Here is a 23,921-nt window from a genome sequence, read left to right as displayed (position 1 = left end):
CACGTTCTTGATTCATGTGTGCTGATCGAGCGAGGGTGCGTCTTGCATTTTGTGAATCGCCACCCGCTGGTCCTCCGGAGATAAAGGAGATGATTCCCCGAGTAGGTTGGTTATCGTTGTTATCTAGGTCACGTCGATGACCCCCATCCTCTCGCCTTTGCTGTTGATCTCGATTATTATCTCGGCGTGGAGGATCATCACGGCGCTTATTTCGAGGCTTATCAATGTATTCGCCTAAATGGCCCTGTTTGATCAGCCTCTCAATCGCCACTTTGAGTTGTGCACATTCCTCCGTAGTATGCCCTCTGTCCTTATGGAATCGACAATAACGATCCGACTTTTCTCGCTTTGCATTTGGTTGCATAGGACGTGGAGGCTCTGCTAAACCTTTCTGTTCTATCACGTGAAGGATTTCAGTGAGGCGAGCGTTTAGCGGAGTGAACCTATTGTAGGAGGAAGAGGGTTGACCTTGAGGTGGAAGTGGTGGACGTTGATCATCGCGCCTCATGTTGTCCTGACGGTCATCTTCTATTTTCCTTTTAGGAGGAGCATGGGTAGAGGCTTCCTCTATCCGGACGTATTTTTCGGCTCGATTCAGCAACTCCTCTAGGTTGCCCGGGGGTCTTCCGGCGATAGATTCTTTGAATCTACCCGGTTTCAAGTTCTGCTGCATAATCCCGGAGAGCATGTCTTGCCCTACACTGGGGACTTCATGGACGGCTTCTACAAAACGCTTAATGTAGTTACGGAGCGTTTCGTTATCTCTCTGTACTACAGAGAAAAGATTAGCTGGGGTCTTGGCATATTATTTGTTGATGGCGAATTGGTTGGTGAACCGGGTTGATAACCGAGCGAAGGTGTCAATCGACCCTATGGGTAGAGAATTGAACCAATTCATTGCCCTCTTGGAGAGAGTGGTGCGGAACATTTTACACATCGCAGCATCCGTCGGGCCATATAAATCCGCCATGGCACTGAATTTCTCTATATGCTCCTGTGGGTCGGTGGTCCCTTCAAATTGAGGTAACCCCGAGATCTTTACTCCTTGAGGTAATACCTCGTTGAGAATGTCTATGGTGAAGGGACTGCGTCTTGGTGGGACAGGCATTCTTTCACCCATTGGATTATTTGGTTGGGGGAAAAGATTTTGGCGAGACATTCTGCTGTTTATCTCGCCTTCTCCCTCATTAAAGAGAGGGACTCTCTGTGGTGACACATTCCCCCGTGGGGGTGAGCGCTGACGCTGCTGTCTGGGCTGTGCCCCTCTGTGATTAGTAGATAGCTGCACTCGGGACCGTGGGTCCGAAGTAGAGGAGGAGACACTTATTTGATTCTGAATTGGCGGTGGGGCCACAGGTGGCACTATAGGTGGAGCTGGCGCTGGAATCGCATTGGGAGCGTTTGCTCCCATCGTGGCGATATATTGAGTTACGGCCTCCGTAGCGGCCCGAGTTGAGGCTTCTGCTATCATGTGTTGGAGCGCGTTCTCGGTTATTTGAACCGTTCGAGGAGCAGGGAGTGGTGGATCGGCGAGTGGTGGGTCCCGAGGAGGGATCACCTGAACCTCGCGAGGTGGATCTGCAGCACGTGGAGGAAGTGGCTCCACGCGTGAAGGAGGTGGCTCCGCGGCGCGTGGAGGAGGTGGCATGCCAGATCCTCCACGGACTGGGAGGTTATTAGCTGTGTCATTTTCTCTCCGAGCTGACGCCTCAGGAGGATCTTGTTGGCTACGTGATCTGGTTTGCATCGTTCCCACAGCCGGCGCCAAAATGATGATGCTAAAATATAGCTCACCTAGGGTAGTGTAGAAAATGAGCTGGGAGAGCAAAGCGGATCAGTAGCTTGACAACTTGATGATCCTGAGGTCCCTGCGAAATGAACACACATGAACTACGCCGGGGGTTGATCCGGTGGAAACCCCTCCGACGCTCAAGTCAGATATACGGATTGCGGAGATGATAGAGAGAATTGGACTCTAGCTTGTTAGTTAATAATAAAAAACGTACCTTAACAAATGAGTAGAACATCTATTTATATATCGTTGAATTAGTTGGGCTTACTTTGTTGGGCCCAAGCCTTACTTTGAAGGAGCTTGGGCTTTCGTGTAATGGGCCCACTTGTATGTGATTGGGCTTTCGTATAGTGGGCCTAACTGGTAGATAAATTTGAGGGCCCATTTAGGTATATCACAGGACGAGCTTAATTTTTTGTGGGTATGAGGGTAACGCCCCTGGAAATTTTGGTGGACTTAATAAATACATATATTGTAATATAATATAGTGAATTTTTTTTTACGTGGTTTGATTCCATCCTTGACCGAGGGTGGGCTCGGCTCTCGTTCCAAGTTACAAATTGTAACTTCATTATCGTGTTTGTAATTTCACTGTCATGTTTGTAACTAAAAATTAAATTGTTAAAAATTATTTGTAATATTTGTAATTAACAATATTATGTATTATAGGATGTAAAAGAAATATAAATATTTGTAATGCCTAAAAAGTATTAAAGGGACATGATAAAGAGTTTTTTTTTTAACATTCATATACTTGGACTTAAAATAAATAATAATTTCTTCAAAACCAAATTATATTTTCAAAAATGAAATTGGTTTTTTTCCTAAAAATATTAACCAATTTAAAAAGTCCAAGTGTTGTAACTTTTTCCAGTTCGTCTAAAGCATTCATAGTATATCTCCGCATAAACTTCCTTCGTGTTTAAAGTTCAAAAACGCTCTCTTCGTTCGTTGTATTCCAACAGTTATTGTGCTACTCAGTTGGGATTGTCAGTCGTTGTATCTTGAGAGGCAATTGCAATAATCGAGACACTGTTACGGGACATTTTTTTTTTCTTAAGAAGAAAGAATGCACTTCTTCCCTCAACTTTTCCTTCGTTTCTAAAATCTGGTCGAAATTATGTTCAAAGTCTTCGTTCCGAAATACACACACCACTAACAAAATTTGCATTATTCTTAAAGTTGGATTGTGGTGTATGAGATTTAGTATTTTATAAACTAAATTTGAAGCTTATAAGAAATTAGATCTTAATTTAAAAAAAAAAACAAATAAAAAATATTTGGCAAAGGTACAATACAATTAAATGACCACCAAGGCTGTTGTGAATTTTAAGGTGGCGGTACTAAATGTAGCAAATCTAGTTAACAGTTAGCAGAGTAAATGAAGAGGGGACCGTATTTAATATGATTGAAACTAATCATAACTTCTTTAATTCGGGCTTCTGTTTCTTTTGGCTTAATTCCATTTTACACCCTGAAATATACTATTTTGGTACTTTAAACCCTCAAAACAAATTAATAACACTTTGCACCCTTGAAACACAATGTATCATGTATAAATGCACCCCACATGAGTTTTTAAAGTTAATAAAGGTAATTTAATATTTTCAATGGCATTTAAAAATTATATTTTATATCACAAAAAAATATTTAAAAAAAAAAAAACCCTTAAGCTATTTAGTTATCAAGTTATCTGAATATTTTCTTCCAAATATTTCTACCTGATGTTTCGACCAATTACAATAAAAGATCTCAATCGAATAATTTAGTGATAAAACTTTATTTGATTTTATTTTGTAAGAAAATATAATTTTTTACAATTATCCGATGTGATTTTTATTTTTTTTCGCACTTTGTGCGCTTGAAATTATGTTGGGGGTTGAAAGAAATAACAATTTAATTTGTTATTTTGCAACCCGTAAAAAAATCAATAAAAAATGAATTATCATTTATTATTCAATTAAGGGTGCATTGTGAATGATTTATTGTGTTTGGAGGGTGCAATGTGCTATTATTGTTTTTCAAAGATGTAAAGTGCCAAAAGTCTCCATTTCAATGGTGCAAAGTGGAATTAAGCCGTTTCTCTTTTAAGTGTCACTATAATTTAAAAGAAAAACAAAAATCGTATTAAGTGTCTCTTTAGAATCTTCAGGCATATTTAATTATTTTTTCCAACGATAGCTTAAGATTAATAATTAATTAATTAATGAAATGAGAAAGAGAAAATAAAAATCCAAAAAATAGGTAATTTTCAAATAATGACCTTTTCCCCACAAATCATGGCTCTTTAGTAAATTTCTTAAACATTCACCTTAGAGCAACTCCAATGGAGAGACATCAAAATGGAGCATTAAACATTTATTTGATACTTGATATAATACTTTGATACTTCTAGAAAAAAAATTCACTCCAACCACAAGTATCAAATAGATTATCAAATTTTAAATATATGAATAATTATATTATTAAATGCCACGTGGCAAATTGTGATAAGTTAATAGAGTGGTTACATTTTTGATACCTCATTTTTCTGGGAGTATTTTTGCACCTCGGGGTGGTTGAATATCAAAATAGTTCTCCATTTAATGCCTCCATTGGAGAGGGATTTTTTAATTTTGGAGCATCAAAGTGGTAGTTTTTTAGTTTGATACCCCATTTAGTTCCTCCATTTAATGCCTACACGATACTTGAAAAGAAACTGAGGGAGTAATAAATAAGATGTATATATAATTTATGGTAAATTAAACCTACACTCCATGAACTTAGGTATAATTGCAGTTATACCCCATCTAGTTCGGAAAATTATGAATATTTTTATTATGGTTTGATATTAGCTTAATACATTATATCAAATTAATTACACAGAGACCCATCGTACTTCAGTAATTACATTACCATTTTTTTTCGCAATCCAATTAAAAATCTCAAAACAAAAGATTTGTTTGTAGCTTCATTAGTTCGATTTGGAACACAGCTTGAATTAGTGCAATTGGATTCCATATACAGTGAAGAAATACTTTCTTGAATTGAACTTACACCATGACATTAACTCACAAGTAGTTATTGATGAGAAAAAAAATTAAATAAATAAAGAGTAAATTACAACCACCCTGAGGTAATGTCAAATTGCGAAAAAAACCTCTCATATTTGGGTAATTGCAACTACCCCTCTGAAATATGGATCTTTTTACATGTCCATCCTTATATTGTCAAATTCAACATAATCTTCTAGATTACGTGAAATGTTATCTAGTTTGTACCCGTTTTGTACAAAAATGCAGTTTTTGATGCACCGCAATCTGATATACACAAGCCTGAAAACACATCTTATGATTGATTCAAAATGTGGAGCTCGAATGGGATAAAACGGGCACAAATTGGAGAATATTTTACATAATAATCTAGAAGATTCCACTAAATTTGACACCGCAAGGGTGGACGTGTAAGAAAATTCATAGTTGAAGGGGGTGGTAGTAATTACCCAAACAAGATGAGTTTTTTCGTAATTTGACATTATATTACCTCAGGTTGGCTGTAATTTACCCAATAAATAAATAATAGGGTAAGTTATAACCACCCCCTGAGGTATGGTCAATTTATGAAAAAATCCCTCTTATTTGGATAATTACATATAACCCCCTCAACTATGATTTTTTCTTACACCTCCACCATTATGGTGTCAAATTCAACATAATCATCTAGATTTCGTGAAATGTGCTCTAGTTTGTACTCGTTTTGTGTAAAAATACAGTTTCTAATGCACCACAATCTGATATATATAAGCTTAAAAACACATATTATGATCATCTTGCTTCAAAATGTGGAGTTCGAATAGGATAAAACGGGTACAAAAGTGATAATATTCCATATAATCTCGAAAATTCCACTAAATTTGAAACCGCAAGGGTGGGCGTGTAAAAGGATTTATAGTTAAGGGGTGGTTGTAATTATAAACAATAGGGTTTTTTTTGTAATTTGACAATACCTCGAGGAGGTGATTGTAATTTACCCTAAATTACTCAGCACTTAATTAGTGAGTGGGGTAACACTTTTGCTTCCCACAAAAAAGTTGTACATATTTCTTGAATTCTTTCTACTTTTCAGCTCTACTTTCTCTCTCTACTTTCTCGCTCATCTTCATCAATTTGAAACCATCTTTTAATTCTCAGTACTTTTAGCCAACTCAATCGTTGCCCTATTCATCACCATGCATGTATAAAAGGGATGAGCTTTTTTCATTTCTTCTTTAACTTACACAACACAGAAAAAAAATAAGAAGAAACAATTAATAATTATTATTTTTTTGTTTTGGATTAAGGTTGTAAGAAAAAGGGAAGTAGAATTAATAATAATGGGTTTTGGCTTGTGGAGATTAATGCTTTATGTTGTTTCATTTTCTGGGATTCTGCTGTTTCATTGTGGCTTATGTTCTTCACAACAAGGTATCAATATATATATATATATATATATATATATATATATATATATATATATATATATATATATATATATATATATATATATATATATATATATATATATATTTCATAACTCGATTTTTTCTGCTTTTAATTCATCTCTAATAATTACATGATCAACATTAATTTGGTAATTATTTTATTTTACATTCAGGTTCAATCTCACACGTATGCTCACTACACATTTTACGATTTGTTTTTAATTGCAGAAAAACCCCTTGTGTTAAAAAATTGACAAGAAGCTCCCCATGTTGTGTTTTTTAAAGCACACCGGTCCTTATTTCGAAATTTATCCTCGACTTATGTGAAATGACCAAATTACCCTTACAAAAGAAATATTAAAAACAGGAACAAAAAAGGAACCGAAAAGAGTTTCAAAGTGTTTTTTTTTTTTTTTTTACTTTTCAAGTTAAAAAATACACTTCTATTCTCACGATAAGTTGTTGGGGTTTTTTTGGTTACGACTATTTTTCACAGGGATGTTCTTGCTAAATTTTTTAACATACGGAATTTTTTAGCTATTAGAAATTAATTATACGGTGTGGTTTTTGCGAAAAAAGAAAAAACCGACATTTTTGTACGTGTATCTTATATATAAAAGAAAGAAACGCTGGGCAATTCTAAAAACCCTCTTGGTAGTTATCTGATTATTTATTTTTAATATTTTTTCTCTACTAATTTCTAACTATAATTTGTAACTATTATCAAGATTAAAACTAAACTTATGTATTATTAATTTTTTTTTTCTCTACTAATTTTTTAACTATAATTTTCAACAATTATTAATCTCCTATTTTTCATCAATATATCTCAAATCTTAAGAGATAAAGCTAGAAATTCGATTTGTTAACTCTTAGTCTATTTATTTGGATTATAATTTAATATGTAAGGTTTAAAAAAAACTATGTTATAAAAAATATTAATAATATTACATTATTAAATTTTACTATACTAATGTACTATATTTTTTTATTATGTATTAAATTGATTATTTTTTTTCACTATATAAATAATATCCCGTACATCGCTCGGGGGAAATGCTAGTATATATAATTGTATGCAAGTTTACCATTGTATTGAATTTTAATTTCACACGAAATTAAATAATATGTTTTGACTAATTGAACTACATTGAATGAAGTTCATTTTTCAAGGAAAAATTACTTTTTACTGCCATTACAGATCAGACAATTCGTGCATGCATGTTACTTCATTAATTAGCAATTTTTGCATTTCAAATTTCCAAATTATTGAGTTATTGACCGTGCCACGTGGAAAATAACTAATAAGTCATCTGAATCTTTCTCTTGAATTGCTATTTTCTTAGATCCAAATTCTTCAATCCAATTACAATAATGTAAACCAACTTTTATTGAGTTTTTAATTACTAGTGCTTTTTAATGAACAATTAATTTTAATAATACAGTTTAATTGCTATAAACTAATATAGTCGGGACCAGTAAAAATTCTTTTAATTTAGTGTAATACTAAATCATCGAACTAATAATTTTATACATATTTATCGAATTGGGATCGAAATAAATTATTATTTAAATGAAATTATTAATTTATTGAAGTTCTATCGTATAATGTTATTTTTCTGTGTTTCAAATTTCAGCGCCAAACTACAGTTTCACGCGCCAAGCAACCTCAGCTCCACCCATCTCGTACTACGACTACATCATCGTCGGAGGCGGCACCGCCGGCTGCCCACTCGCCGCCACACTCTCCCAGAACGCCACCGTCCTCCTCCTTGAACGCGGCGGCTCACCCTACGGAAACCCAAACATCACCGATCTCTCCGCCTTTGGGAGATCCCTCGCCGATCTGTCGTCCTCCTCCCCTTCCCAGCGGTTCATATCGGAGGACGGCGTGATCAACGCACGCGCGCGCGTGCTCGGCGGCGGGAGCTGCCTCAACGCCGGGTTCTACACACGCGCGGCCGCCCAGTACGTGGCCGACGCCGGATGGGAAGGCGGGCTGGTCAACGAGTCGTACAGGTGGGTGGAGGAAGTGGTGGCGTTTCAGCCGCCGATGAAGCAGTGGCAGTCGGCCGTCAGGGATGGGTTGCTGGAGGCCGGCGTGCATCCGTACAACGGCTTCACGTACGATCATATTGTCGGGACCAAAGTCGGTGGCACGATCTTCGACGGCGAGGGACGGCGGCACACGGCGGCGGATCTTTTGAGGTATGCGAATCCCGATGGGCTTACTGTCATGTTGCATGCTTCGGTTCATAAAATCGTGTTCAATACTAAAGGTACGCGCTTTTTTTCTCTTTTTTTTTTTTTTTTTTTTTTTATTCTCATGCAATTTATTCTTTTATTATTTTAATATATATTTATAACTTTTAAACCATAGATTTTTTTTTTATATTCATATATTAAAAAAAAAAACTCAGATGTATAAGTACAAATATAATGGTAAAAATTATCTACATATTTTGTCTTATTCATTGCTATTAATTATTTTTTAAAATGTTTATTATCTTTTAGCTTTAAACCATAGATGTTTTTGTTTTTCATTTAATATTCAACAATTAAAGAAAAATAAAATTTCGGGTAGGGCATGGCCCGAACTCGAAACGGGCTCAATAAAAGTATTTTTTCCGAAAATCTCTTCAATTGTTTTTTTTTTTAATTCGCAACTTTTCAATTTCCAAGTCTAATGAAAAGAGTCACTAGGTGGTCTTTGCAAATGTTTTAAAAATAGATTATGAGTTTTTTTTTTTTCCACACAATCTAGTGTCTGCAAAACAAGCTTTTGCTTTTATTATTCTTAAAATAAGCTGTTTTAAGTTATAATTTTAAAAGTACCTATGTACCTATTTCTTTCTATTTTAGTTAATTTTCTAGCTAATTTACAAAAATAATTATTTAATCCAACTTTTAAAAATAAGTACTTAATTCCAACTTTACTCACAATCACTAACTTCTGTTATTAAATAAACTTTTTTGTAAACACCTCTAATAAGACTCAAAAATTCTTCCAATTGATTATTTTTGTATTAAAAAAAACTTTTTTAGAAAAAAAATCCCAAAATAACTAAAATTGCAATTTAGACCCGAAAAGGCTAATTATTAAATTAATTGCTTATAATAATAAAACAGGGAAAAACAGGCCATTAGCACATGGGGTAATATTCAGAGATGCATTAGGGCATAAGCACAGAGCATACTTAAACAGTGGGACCCACAATGAAATAATAGTATCAGCTGGTGCACTTGGTAGCCCACAAATTTTAATGCTCAGTGGAATTGGTCCAATGGACCACCTCAAGGCCCATAACATAACCCTAGTTTTGGACCACCCTTTCGTGGGCCAGGGTATGTCCGATAATCCGATGAACGCCATATTTGTTCCGTCGCCGATTCCGGTGGAGGTTTCGTTGATTCAGGTCGTCGGCATCACCTCCTCCGGCAGCTATATTGAAGCCGCTAGCGGTGAAAATTTCGCCGGCGGTGTTTCTGACTTTGGGATGTTCTCTCCTAAGGTACGCTCGTGCTCTTTTTTTTTTCCTTTTTTTTTGGTTATGAAATAAATTCGTCGTACTTTTAACGTCCCGCCTAGTTATAAACGCACAATTTTAGTTGGGAAGGGACCTACTAGATGCAATACACATGTTCTATTTAACCTTGGCGATCTAGGTTCGATTTCCTGGACAAAAAAATCGAACCTAAATTCGCGTTTCACTAACAAAACAACTTTGTCACATAAATTGTACATTTATTATATATACAAAAAAAAAAGGTAAAAGAAAATAAAACAATCACCATTTTATGTAGAAATACAACATTTAGAATATCTTTCAGTGCCGATATTAACCTTACAGTAAAAACTCGATAAATTAATAACTTTGCGTAAATAATAGTTTCTTATGGTCACGACTCGGTTAAAATCTACTAAATTATTAGTTCGATAATTTCATATTTGCAAAAGTAATAGAATTTTATTAGCCTCAACTGTATTAATAACATTATTAGTTTTTACTGGTCCCGACTCAATAAAAACCTACTAATTTATTAGTTCGATAATGTAATATTTGTTACATTAATAGAATTTTATGAGTCTCGATTTATCATTTCGGTATATAATCGACGTATTTCTGGATAATACAAAGATCGGTCAACTGTCAACGGTGCCACCTAAGCAAAGAAGCCCAGAAGCACTAGCCCAAGCAGTAGAAGCCATGGAAGCACTGGACCCCACCGCATTCAGAGGCGGATTCATTCTGGAAAAAATAATGGGGCCCATCTCCACCGGCCATCTACACCTCCGCAACCGAAACCCTAACGACAACCCATCCATCACGTTCAACTACTTCAACGAGCCAGAGGATCTGGCCCGGTGCGTCGACGGACTGCGCGTGATCGAGAGCGTGATCCAGTCGGCGGCGTTCTCGCCGTTCAGGTACGGCGACCAATCCCTCCCGGCGCTGCTCAACATGACCGCCCACGCGCCGGTGAATCTCCTGCCGCGTCACGATAACTCGTCGACGTCGCTGGAGCAGTTCTGTAGGGACACCGTGATGACGATCTGGCACTACCACGGCGGATGCCAGGTTGGGCGCGTGGTTGACTCCGATTACAGGGTGCGTGGCGTCGACGCGCTCAGGGTGGTTGATGGGTCCACTTTTGTTTACTCTCCCGGGACTAATCCTCAGGCAACTGTTATGATGCTTGGGAGGTAATATTGTAATTTAATTTGTTTCAGTTTGACTAAGGTTGACTTTTTTTTTTTTAATTTTATTTTAAAAATTAATTAAATGATGTGGATGTTTTGCAGGTACATGGGAGTGCGAATTCTGGAGGAGAGAATTGAGAGCTTGAATAAAAATTGAGTTTTTATTTATTTTTTATTTTGATTAGAATGTGGCTCTTGTTAATTAATTATCATGCAAAATTTCAAATTTGTTGTAGTTTATTATTATTATTAATTTATTATATAAGATTGTAATTTGGATGGAGGCAAATATGAAGACACGTTACGTTGTTTAAATATATTTTGTCCGAGTTGAAAATATTCTAGCTTCGTCACTGTGTTATTATATTTTATTTCTAATTCAATGTTATTTGAAAATGTTTCCACTTTCCATTTTAATATTTTAATATTGATATTACATTTTTCTTTATGTATTAGGATCGCTAGAAGAGAAGCAAAATTATGAAAGTTATAACGACAAAAAAAATTCATAAGAATCTTTCAAAATAATGAGTGTTGTATATAGGGATGGCAATGGGGCCGGTTTTGCAATACCCGTCCCGCCCCGCTCAGAAAATCCTCATCTCTATGCCGTTAAAATCGCCAAATTTTATAAGGTATTCCTATACTCGCTCCGCAAAATCCCCGATTTTTTTAAAAAGAAAAATGCAATGTATTTATAATTTAAAGACTTAATTCTATTTTTGACCCCATTTTGGGACTGTATTGTAATAGTCTAGCTAGATTAGACACGGATTTTATAAGACCATTGTAGGAGTACTCTTGTTTCCTTGTGTTAGGCCCACAAGGTTTTAATGACGCCTCCTTTTACCTATATTTAGTTGAATAATAAATTTTTTTTGGCCAAAAAAAAGTTAATTCAATAAACAAACCAACAAAGTTTAAATTTAATTTCAAATCACAAAGTCCAAAACATTATTTAGGGTGAGTAATGTTAAAATATTTAATTATTTATATTTTAATATAATATATATATATATATATATATATATATATATATATATATATGGGAAATATGCAATACACCCCTTATTTAGAAAATATTTTGAACTAAACCCAATTGACTTTAAAGACTTTTCCCATAACCCACATTCCAATCTAAATTAGTGAGACCCCCCTTACCAGCCATGATAAGACTAAAGTGCCCCTATGTGTTAGGTTTTTAATATAATACAATTTTATTTCTCCCTCAATTTCATTCTCTCGGTTCTCGCCTCTCTCTCTTTCATTCTCTCGCTATTTCTCTCTGTTTACAGCTTTTTTTTTCTTTTTTTTTTTATTTTTTATTTTTTCTTTTTCCTTCTTCTTCACATCTGTAGACCGCCGCCGCCGGAGTCACCCTTCAAACGCCGCCGCCGAAACCCGTTGCATGAGGCCCTTCTCCGCCGATGTTGGAGATCGTCTCCCCCCTCGTCGAACACCACCACATCGACGCCTGGTACAATTGGCGGCGGCGCCTCCCCCACCTTGTCGCTGCCTCCGTCGGATTTCTATATGGAGATTTCCCTTCTCTCAACGCGGAATACTAATATATACTATATTAATTGGTAAATTTTATTTTTTATTTTTCTCGAATTAATTGTCGAACTAGCAATAGAATATGTTATGGATCTGGATTTTTAGTTCTATTATTTGTTTGTTATGAACGAATACATTGATTTTCAATTATTCTTGATTTTATTAATTTTTGTGTTATTCTACATATCCTGAATGTTTAGATCTGGAAAATCTATTGAATTACGAGATTAGTCGGTTGTGGTGCAATGTATTTTACAGAGTAGTCACGTTTGACAGAGTAGTCATGTTTAACAACTTAGTTATATTTGTTTTTTTTTTTTTTTGTGGTGCTGCATATGTTCAACAGTGTAGTCATATTTAACAGAGAAGATCAAACGGAAGATTAAGTGCAGTCGGTGCAACCGAGTTGGATACCGCAACAAAAAAACATGTTCGATGGCCATTGTTGAAGGATCACATTAGTTATTTTCGTTTTTTCATAGTCATTTTTTTTTCTTTTTGCAATGTATTTTGCTGTTAATATTGCAAGTTTTTTCAAGTGCTGATTACTTGTAGTCACATTACGCAGTTGCTAGTCACATAATAGTCATATTCCCACTATCATGTTCATTATGTTATACAAACTGTAGTCACATAATAGTCATATTCATGTTTCTACTGTCTGTTAATTATAATGTTTTACAAAGCACAGTCACATTCACATAGTAGTCATATTCTTACTGTTATATTAATAATTATGCTTCTACAATATGTTAATTACACTATTATACACAGCGTAGTCACATAATAGCCATATTCAACTATAGTCATATTCGGAGTTGTAAATCTGTCGAGAAAAAAAAAAATCAAATTTTTGTTTAAAAAAAATTAAAAAAATATATTTTTTTATTAAAAAAATATTAAAAAATAATAAATAATAAAAAAGTGGCTATAAAATCCGAAAATAATACAAAAAAAAATCCTATTTTTTGATTTGGTAGCAAATTTTTAGAAATTTGGAAGTAGATTTTTAGGATTAAGATTATTGTTATGGAAATAGTGAAAAAAGGAATAATTGAGACTAATTATGTTAATTGACATAAGGGTAGAATTGGAAATACAAATTCTAGGGGGTTATCACAAAGAAAGATTTAAGGGTTGGACATATCACCATTTATTATCTATATGAGGGGTTTATTGCTAATGACCCCATATATATATATATATATATATATATATATATATATATATATATATATATATGTATATGTATGTATATATGTATGTATACATGTATATATATATATATATATATATATATATATATATATATATATATATATATATATATATATATATATATATATAATATCATGCGGGGTGGGTACCTACAAACCCGTTGTCATCCCCGTATCCGGTCAATTTTTTTTCAATCCCCGCCCCATATTTTTACTGGGGCGGTTAATACCCAGGAATTTCTGGGTGGAGTGGGGCGGAGCGGGGATTCATTGGTGCATAGGAATGGCAGCGGGTCGATTATAGGACGGGTTTATCTAAACCCAAGATCCGATTCGCGAAAAATATATAAATCCAGACCCGTTTTAGCTTAGACTCGGATCCACCCCAACTCATACCCGAATTAAACGGTTCAGACCAGCCAGATCCGCTAGACCCGTTAACATAAAAAAATAAATTATATATTGAACTTTCATAATATTTTGCTTGTATATTTAATAAAAAAATCTCAAAATTAAAATACAATATTTAAAAAAATTGTACAAGTGATATAAAGTGAATAATAAAATTATATAATTAATTATATTTAACTTCTACAATAAAAAAAATTCAAAAATTCAGAAGGCAAGATGACTAGCCGTGGTCGACAAGTTTGATAGATATTACTTACGAGAAACAAGATTCAAAAAAGTGAAACAGCGAAAAATCGGCAAATGAGAATATACAGGATGAAAGTTGGAAGTTTGATGAATGAAATCCTAAATTAATTTGTATATAGAATAATTATTAAATATAATATATTTATGCGGATCGGTTATGAGTCGGTTCCAATAAACACGGTTACCCGACAAACCCTTACTCATTGTCATCCCTATCGGTGCAGGTCAAATTGCAGTCCCTAGTCGTATATATTAAATAGGTAAATTCTAGAAAATATATAAAGAACAAAATATGTTTATTGTTACCTTCTTGTCACGGTCCGTCCGTTTCTTATGAAATGAAGGGGATTAAAGTTGATCCACCAAGCAAGCCCAATGAAAAATGATCTTACTAGGTAGACATGGCCCCGAGTAGGGTCAAACCTGCCGAATCCGGATCCAACTTTAATGGGACCCAAAACTGACCTGTGGGGAGGCAGGCCTGGGACGGGGCCACGTGGATCCGGGTCGGATCCAGGTCCAACTGGTTTTTCAAATATTCTTTTTTTTTTATAGAATTACAATAAATAAAAAAAAGGTAAATTGGAACTTGAAAAATACTTGTGCTTAACTCTAAATTAAGAATTACGAAAAAAATTGAATTTAAATAATCAACAATTTTTAACTTCAAATTATTATTGAAGAAATTATCCACGTTTCAATCGAAGTTTTACACGCATTGTGCTTGTGTCGTTCAATTATTGATACATGCTTAGTTCAAAATCGGTATATATAAACGTGTCTTCGGTTGACAGTGGCGTTTGTATTTGAGGGGAGTCGAATTCAATCGGATGCTTCTCTTGTACATGCCGTAGTAATGAACCATAATCAATTGTGAATTCAAAATTGTAATTTTTCTATAAAAAAAAAAGCAATATTAATATGCAATAAATAATTTAGAATGAATAAATGTAATTACCGTGCAACACTTGCATTTTGTTTGGTTTTTCCGGATGCGAGCGTTGTATTTTGTCGAAATGAATAGTAGAAGAAATTTTTACCAACATTTTTAGAAAAATTGAAACGATTTAGACTTTGAGAAATAAACTAAATAAAATGAAGGTTGTGAAAATAAATTAGTGAAAATTGGGTTGTAGGTATTTAACTATTTATAAGTGAAAATAATAATTGAGAGATTTTTCAAAATTTCAAAAAAATTCAAAATTCAATATTTCTCTTAAATTACACGGGTTAAACCGTAATCCTTTATATTTTTCAAAATTAAAAAAAACATATATATATATATATATATATATATATATATATATATATATATATATATATATATATATATATATACATTTGTTATTAGTGGAGATTTTTAACATTAAGAATAGTGATTTTGACAATTAATAATTTATTAAACATTAGCTATTGAATTATTATAATCATTTTCAATTTTATTCATATTTATATGTTTATAGTTAGTAATATTACCATAAGTTGTTTCGTCCGAATGGCTAGTACTCTACACAACCACTGCATTTTCGTGATATTTGCACATTAAAAATTTCGGGTCCCTTGGTCGGGTACTTGGGTCTCGGGTCGACAAAAATAAGACCCGAAATCGACCCATGCAAACTCGGGCCCGGGTCCACGGTGGTCGGGTTCGGTCCGGGGCCGGTCGGGTTTGGGTCCGACCCAACCCGTGGTTATGTGTACTGGACTACTATTAGGCACAATTGTAGAGATATCTTCTAGCATCCTCCATTTAATGCAGAAATACCTAGGGAAACTTCGATTGTATATATGTGGTAGAAATTCGTAGAAGTTAATCTTAGCTATTAGATTAAGATGATCACCACCATCCGTTAAGGAGGTGAATTTGTATAAAAAAGGGCAGTCTCATTCAGTTGTAATCATCCAATAATCCTTTCAATAAATTATTTTTAGCATTCTCGAGCACTTGTGTTCTTTCTTAATCACTTGCGTACTTACTCTCGTGTACTTTCGAACTTAGCATATTTGCGAGTGGCAAAAATCGAATAAGCAAGAGAAGTGTTAATTTATGGCTAAATGTTGCAAGTATTTGTTCTCATATGAGTAAGTTATGTTTTTTGTATAAAATATATTGTCAACACGTCCAATGAGTTGATATGGTCAAGTTGGTCTAAGGCGCCAGATTAAAGTTCTGATCTCAATGGGTGTGGATTTGATTAAGATTCTAGTTCAAAAGGGCGTGGGTTGAAATCGCACAGCCAACAATTTCATTTTTCTTTAAAAAAAAATCTTGTTTTCTGTAGTAATGTATATTGATAAGCAGGAGAGCGTATTAAATTATCAATAAGTTGATATGGCCGAGTTGGTCTAAGGCGCCAGATTAAGGTTCTGGTCCGAAAGGGCGTGGGTTCGAATCCCACTGTCAACAATTTAGTATTAATTTTTACATTTACACCACTTTTTACAAAAACTCTAAATTTTACATAACATTTTTTATTTGAAATCTTATAATACAAAAACTCTAAATTTTACATAACATTTTTTATTTGAAATCTTATATAAAATTATTTGAAATCTCATATTGTTCATTACTTATATATATATTTTTTTCGTATTATATACACTTTTTATATAAACTCTGAATTTTACATAACATTTTTTATTTGAAATCTCATATAAAATTATTTGAAATCTCATATTGTACAGTTTTTTTTTTAATATAAATCTGAGGCGTTTATTACAAAAATGCTTTTATTTTGTATGGGTCTACACACTTGCCTAATATGCCTAGTGTGAGACACAAATTTAATTTGATCACAATGTACAAATTTCTAGTTTTTATCCTTGTAAAAAATATTTATAATCAATATTATATGGTCAAATATAATGCATAATAAAATATTCAAATTCATTTCATCATATTCTGAAGAAAAGGAAGGATAATTTATTTGTACAGTTTTTTTTTTAATATAAATCTGAGGCGTTTATTACAAAAATGCTTTTATTTTGTATGGGTCTACACACTTGCCTAATATGCCTAGTGTGAGACACAAATTTAATTTGATCACAATGTACAAATTTCTAGTTTTTATCCTTGTAAAAAATATTTATAATCAATATTATATGGTCAAATATAATGCATAATAAAATATTCAAATTCATTTCATCATATTCTGAAGAAAAGGAAGGATAATTTATTTGTCGCATTATTAGAAGTGATGGATGACCAGATTTTCTAGCATGTGTGTGAGTGTGTTAGACTTGATTTACAACTATGTAGTATTGATACAGGAACGCGGACATGGGAAACGGATACGGAAAATTTCGTTTTCCAAAAAGTTAGATACATGAATATGAGGAAATGTGTAAATATTAAAAATATAGGGGTACATCCATAATTTCTAAAAAATATTATAATGTTTAAGTTACATATTTATCTTCAATTATATATTTGTATCTATACTTTCCAGTTCTATACTATTCATAAAACCGAGATCGTGTTTGTTTCATAATTTTATCCAGAAAATCCCATTTTTTCTTATCAAATTTCTATTGAAAAAACACTATTTATATGTTTTTCAATTTTCAAACCTACTAAAACCTATTATTAACCTATATATTTTAGTCCATCAACTCATTTTTCTCTCCTCATTAATATTCACACACTCTCTCTCTCCTCCCATTTCTCTCTCCTCATTAATATTAAACACTCTTTCCTCCCAATTTCTCTATCTTCTACTACTACTACTACTACAACTACTACTACTACTACTACTACTAATAATAATAATAATAATAATAATAATAATAATAATAATAATAATAATAATAATAAAGGGTAATATGCTAGAGGTCCCTAGTTGGAAACATAATTAGATGTGGAATACAACCTTAATATTTTTCTATGAACTAAATCCTTTTTAGAAAAATAAATATGAGTCACATCCTCAATTTTTCTTTTATTCCTAATTTACCCTTAACCTAAATCCATAAATCCTAAAGTCACGTTTCTCCCAGATTTATTTTTCTTTTTTCTTCTCTCTCTCAATCTCGCTCCCTCTCTCTCGCATCTCGCTCTCTCTCTCCCTCTCTCAATCTTTATCTCTCTATTTTTCGATATCGCTATCTCTCTCTGTCTCTTTCGTTCTCCACCACTCCAATCCACTATTGAGAGGGGTGGTGGTTATGGCGGTGGAGACGGCGGCAATAAACGGATGATTGTAGAGGCAAAGAGACGACAACTATGGTGGTTTAAGGTTAGATCTATGGTGGAAGGCGCGGCGACAGTGTTGGGCATGGATGATGGCGTGATGGTGGCGCTCGGTGATGGTGGTGGTGGTGGATGGTGGTGGATGGTGGTGGTGGATGAACGGATCTAGGGTTTGGTGGGGAAATTTAAAAAAAAAAATCGATTTGGATGTCTATGGGTGTCTATGGGTTTGACGGCTAAGGTTTGTAGGAGGAGTTAGGGTTTCAAGATGTCTTAGGGTTTCAAGATGTCTATGAGTGACTATGGATTACTACAGTTTCCTATGGGTTTCTGAAGATGTCTACGACCGAAAAAATTAAAAAAAATCACAATTTTCACTTTATGTAGAAAAGAACGGGAAAAAAATAGATTTTTATATAATAATAAAAAATAAATAAATAAAAACAACGTGTTCCACGTAAAAAAAAATGCTAGATGCAAACTTAAAAATGTTAAATAATACTATAGTTCATCATAGTATATTTACAATTTAGGTAATTTCGAATTTGTGAGTGGAGGGGCACTTTTTGAACAAATTTAATAAAAGATGTGAAGCAAATTTTAGTTACACTTGTCATTTAGTTCTAATAAGATTTGTCACCAGGGATTTATATCTTAAGACCCCTAATAATAATAATAATAATAATAATAATAATAATAATAATAATAATAATAATAATAATACTAATAATAATAATAATAATAATAATAATAATAATAATAATAATAATAATAATAATAATAATAATAATAATAATAATACTAATAATAATAATAATAATAATAATAATAATAATAATAATAATAATAATCACTATCATCATCCTCAATCATTATATTTTACTTTTGCACGTACTTTCGTAGAGAAAATTCACCACAACCAAACATATTCTCATTTCTACACCTACATATAACTAAAAATACCCCTTCATCCAAACATATTCCCATTTTCTACACAAAAACCAATAATCTACTTTTTTCATCAGAAATTTAAAAAACTAGAAATTCCCATTGAAAACATAACCAAACATCTCAAAAAAGTTAGATACATGAATGTGGGGAGAATGTGTTAAAAATATAGGAGTACATTCATAATTTATAAAAAAAATATTATAATGTTTAAGTTATATATTTATCTTCAATTACATATTTGTATCTACAAATTATATATAATTTACAAGTTTTAATCCAAACATTCCACACATTGCATTCATGGGATATTTATTTATTTTTGTATTAAAATTAGAACATCACTAGAAGTGAAAAAAAGTGACATAAGATTTAAGATTTTTTTAAAGCGTTTGCAATTCCATTTTTTTTATTTAAAATGAGTTTTGGATTTTTTTTTTTTTTGTGAAACGCATTTCCATTTTTTCATTATTTACATTAATATCCCCGGAAATTTTAAATATTTATGAAAACAACCTCAAAATATTTTCGACAGGTGCCATGCATTGAATTTTAGTTTTCGAAATGTAGAAACACGTGTTGGATCGAAGTGTTCGTGAAACATAGGTTTATTAGGTGATTAAAAAAATAAAAAAAGAGGTACTTTATAGTCACTTGTCCATAGTATCTGCAAATGGCAAAGAGGGACATGACAAGGGACTTAAATGCACATTGGTCTACCAAAAAAACAGTCTTTTAAATAAACTCATTCACATGTCTTTAGTCTAAAATACCCTCAATAATTTAATTTTTATCAATTTCATCCATTATACTCTAACTTCCTCACATTGACCCTGGATTTAAATAAATATATCACTAAGCCCCATTTTAATAGGTTTTTTGAAAATATTTTTTTTTCAAAAAATAATTTTTTTCTGATTTTTATTTCCGGTCAGATTCCAGCGTTGATTTTTTTTATTTTAATTTTTTTATTTACTTTTTTTTTGAAATTTTTTTTTCTGAATTTTTTTTTCCAGCCGATCAACCGCCGGTTTATGGCGTTGACTTTTTCTTTTGATTTTTTTTTCCTTAGAAAAAATTATTTTAATTAAGATTGCTCTCTTGGCTGCTAAATTACTGTTAAGGGCAGTAATATTATGAATATTATTTTCACGAACAGTAATATTACTAATATTATTGCATGAGACGATAATATTATGGTCGGAGACAGTAATAATATGGTCAAACACAGCAAAATTGCAGGCTAAGACGATAAAATTAATTAATACAGTAAAATTATTGTCTCAAACAGTTAAATTGCCGTTAAAGACAGTAATTTAGCAGCCAAGACAATAATATTTTTTTTTAAGAAAAAACAAAATTTCAAAAAAAAAAAAAACAAAGTCATTTAATAGTTATATTACTGTATCCGACAGTTAAATTACTGTTGAAGACAGTAATTTAGCAGCGAAAACAGTAATATTAATTAAAATAATTTTTTTTAAGGAAATAAAGAGTCAATTAACTGTTAAATTACTGTCTTCGACAGTTAAATAACTGATGGCGACAGTAATTTAGCAGCCAAGACAGTAATATTGATTAAAATAATTGGGCTAATCGGCGGTCTCCGTGGTGGCGGGTCAAAATTGGGGTCAAAATTGGTTAATTGGTGAAATTGAGTTAAATTGAGGTATAAATCATGAAATTGGAGTTGAATTGGGTTTCAAGGAATTGAGAGTAATTTTGATATATATAAAATGATTTTTGGAAATATTTGAAAGACAAAAAAGTTGAAAATCATTTTTTTAATTAAGTGCTCTTGTCATGGGCCTCTTTGCCATTAAATTTTTCAATTTAGATGCATCAAGTTCATCGTTACTCCTAGGGGCAACAATCACCTTAGCTTGTTCCCCAAGATTGAAAGTCTTTAGAGTGAAATTCGGGTTCATATACTCGCGGTACATCTCTCATATCCGTTGTGGCTTACAACTCTCGGATTAGTGAAGTTCCATATTCCGGTGAGGTTTCTCTTTGCCATCTCAATTGATATTGGAAGAAGCTCGTCTAATATTGTCATTTAATTCGGCATGTCCACCACTTTCTCATACCTTGTGATTTTTGTGACGAAGTTACAAGGGTTTGAAAGATCCGATGAAATTGGCATCCTCACTCGCAATGTGCACACGTTCTCATAGTTGTGTAATAAATCCTCAACCTTGACAATCATATTAGTGTAATCAATAAAAAAACGTATGCTCTAAGATACAAATTACACAATAATTTCTAGCATGGATAATCAATCTCCACATTTCGAAGGGACAAACTATACCTATACTTGCAATATTGCAAGATTTGTAAAGTATTTTCGATAAACAAGCGGTACTTTCACAAACTCTAGTAAAGTGGAAATCGGACGGATCCTATCGAAATTAGCAATTCATGAAAAATTCCAAAAACACAAAATCGGAAGCGAAAACACTAATTACTAATCACGTTCTGAAAAAAGAAGAAGGAAAATTTGGAATGAATAATATTGTTCCTAAACCGGATTTTTTTGGATTGGAGTTGGCAAAATTCCGAATTCCATTCCTTCAGTTACCTATAATACGCAATAGGTAATAATATTGATAATATAAATGTATTGATAATATAAATGTACTTTCGGAAAGGAAAAATGGAACTTTTTAGAAATATTTTTGGAAACTAAAATTGAATAGAAAACCTGAATCTAATATGTATTCCATTCTAAAAAAATCGAAAAAATGGGAAATGGGAACTTTCAGGATTCTAAATGAAAAATATTGTTCCAAAATCGGAAATATTCGAATCGGAAATCCGCAAAATTAATTCACCAGTTCCCATATAGAATAATACTCTCAAAGCCAACCCGATAAAACAATCACACATTAAGACTTAAGAGTCAAGTACAAGTTCTACAACACATTAACAAACGTATAAGACAAAGATCAAATAAGAAGAACTCACCAATATTGCTTTGGTCTTGGAGTAGAAGGATCCGATAAAGTTGGGTGTGTCCTCCTCCTTGAACCCGACGCCCGACCCGAGCGGGTGACCCGAATCGTACTCGAAGATGCAACCCGTTGCGTAGTTAATCAACACCAGTCCCTTCTCCCTGCACACGTCAGCGAGCGTCAGCGTGCCGACAACATTTGTCCGTATTGTCTCCACTTTTAGTATTGTAGAACAAAAAACCCGACCCATTACCTTATTTCAGAACATAACACAAATTTATGATTTTTTCTCTCAACACATTCTGCAACACATTCTGCAGATTGTGGTAAAAAAATTGTAAGAATCTTCAGTTTCTTCTTCGATTGTCAGCTATTATGGTGATCCCGCCCATAGATTTAAAAAGTATGAGTTGGAAACGGGGAGAATGAATGCACAAAGAGAATAGAGGTAAGAGCTAATGTATAAACCCCACGAAACCAATATGCAATTTGTGTAACAAAATGAAAAGAGGCAATGTTTAAAACCCATAAAATCCACATTGATTTTCCTCGTCCAACAAAAATGAAAAGAAAGTCAGAAATTCAAACACCCATAAATTGCAGCTCCACCAATTGAATATTAAACACAAAGAATGGAACGCGTGAATAATCTTATCTTGTTAAAAAACTTTTGCCTTTGAAGAGAAAAACGCAATCCCAATTTTGGAGCTCAATTGTGTAATTGTGGGTTATAAAGAATTAAAAAATTGGCGATTCGATTGCAAAATTGTATAAATACCCTGAAAGGACGAAAATGCCCTTTTAGTTGACGGAGACATGAGAATATCGGTGAAAATAATGCCGGAAAGTCCATTTGGGGCACCTATAACCAAATTTGGAAGGGGGATATATAATCTCATATTTTAATTCGTAGAGGGTAGGTGCGAAAACTAAAATTTTTAGGGGGCGAAGTGCATTTGTTCCATAAATATATAATGACAATGTTTGTTTGGGTTAAAATTTGGATTAATTCCATTTTGCACCCCTTAAATGAAGTATTTTGGCGTTTTGCAGCCTTAAAAAACAATAGTAACACTTTACACCCTCATAACACAACAAATCATTAACAATGCACCCTTAATTGAATAATAAAGACAATTTCATTTTTATTAGTTTTTTTTGTGTGCAAAATAACAAATTATAAATGGTACTTCTGGTATGATACATTAGATGATTTTACAACATTAATCTATAGATAAAAGCACACATCCACATGTATAAATTTTGTACATATATCTGGACAATGGACCCATCCTAAGGGTCCCTTAACTTTGATCCTTTCACTTTGTTACACTAAAAACATGATTCATATTTTTGTAGAATTCTAATGAGGCATTAGTTGTGCTGTGACCTTTATTACTGAAGGTCATTGAAATGCCACACTATTGGATGAATTTTAACCATTGATTG

The 23,921-nt window shown here is 33.1% G+C and overlaps 1 protein-coding gene, 1 non-coding gene and 1 pseudogene across 4 annotated transcripts; 2 read left to right on the top strand and 1 right to left on the bottom strand.

The window, feature by feature from the left end:
* The first annotated feature begins 5,850 nt into the window (after positions 1-5,850).
* On the top strand, positions 5,851-11,290 carry LOC105958591 (protein HOTHEAD). 2 transcript variants are annotated; one of them, XM_012982591.2, is made up of 5 exons: positions 5,851-6,234; positions 7,889-8,530; positions 9,381-9,763; positions 10,391-10,956; positions 11,056-11,290. In XM_012982591.2, exons 1-5 carry the CDS (start codon positions 6,144-6,146, stop codon positions 11,108-11,110), a joined length of 1,737 nt encoding a protein of 578 aa, XP_012838045.2. In that variant the 5' UTR covers positions 5,851-6,143; the 3' UTR covers positions 11,111-11,290. The 2 variants fall into 2 exon arrangements, with proteins under 2 accessions (XP_012838045.2, XP_088673879.1); XM_088817753.1 differs by lacking the exon at positions 11,056-11,290 and having other exon boundaries at positions 6,037-6,234; positions 10,391-10,960.
* A 5,420-nt stretch (positions 11,291-16,710) lies between these two features.
* Positions 16,711-16,791, top strand: TRNAL-AAG (transfer RNA leucine (anticodon AAG)). The gene has a single exon. It is a non-coding gene; the product is annotated as a tRNA-Leu (tRNA).
* Positions 16,792-21,256: 4,465 nt separating this feature from the next.
* On the bottom strand, positions 21,257-22,827 carry LOC148770734 (bifunctional dTDP-4-dehydrorhamnose 3,5-epimerase/dTDP-4-dehydrorhamnose reductase-like; annotated as a pseudogene). Its single transcript, XR_016031140.1, has 2 exons — positions 22,486-22,827; positions 21,257-21,715 (listed from the first exon to the last, which is right to left on the bottom strand). The product of XR_016031140.1 is annotated as a bifunctional dTDP-4-dehydrorhamnose 3,5-epimerase/dTDP-4-dehydrorhamnose reductase-like (transcript).
* Between the last annotated feature and the right edge of the window lie 1,094 nt (positions 22,828-23,921).

Source organism: Erythranthe guttata, chromosome 5 (assembly GCF_056151865.1).
Source record: "Erythranthe guttata isolate IM_541 chromosome 5, IM_541, whole genome shotgun sequence".
Lineage (NCBI taxonomy): Eukaryota > Viridiplantae > Streptophyta > Magnoliopsida > Lamiales > Phrymaceae > Erythranthe > Erythranthe guttata.
The sequence above is the reverse complement of the archived record's forward strand: the minus strand, read 5'-3'. Positions and strand labels throughout refer to the sequence as shown.

What these genes read in the sequence shown, in the direction of transcription:
- LOC105958591 (XM_012982591.2), top strand. Translation starts at nt 6,144, where the DNA reads ATGGGTTTTGGCTTGTGGAGATTAATGCTTTATGTTGTTTCATTTTCT. An exon ending in TTGGGATGTTCTCTCCTAAG is followed by an intron (nt 9,764 to 10,390) that starts GTACGCTCGTGC and finishes GATAATACAAAG; the next exon opens with ATCGGTCAACTGTCAACGGT. An exon ending in ACTGTTATGATGCTTGGGAG is followed by an intron (nt 10,957 to 11,055) that starts GTAATATTGTAA and finishes GATGTTTTGCAG; the next exon opens with GTACATGGGAGTGCGAATTC.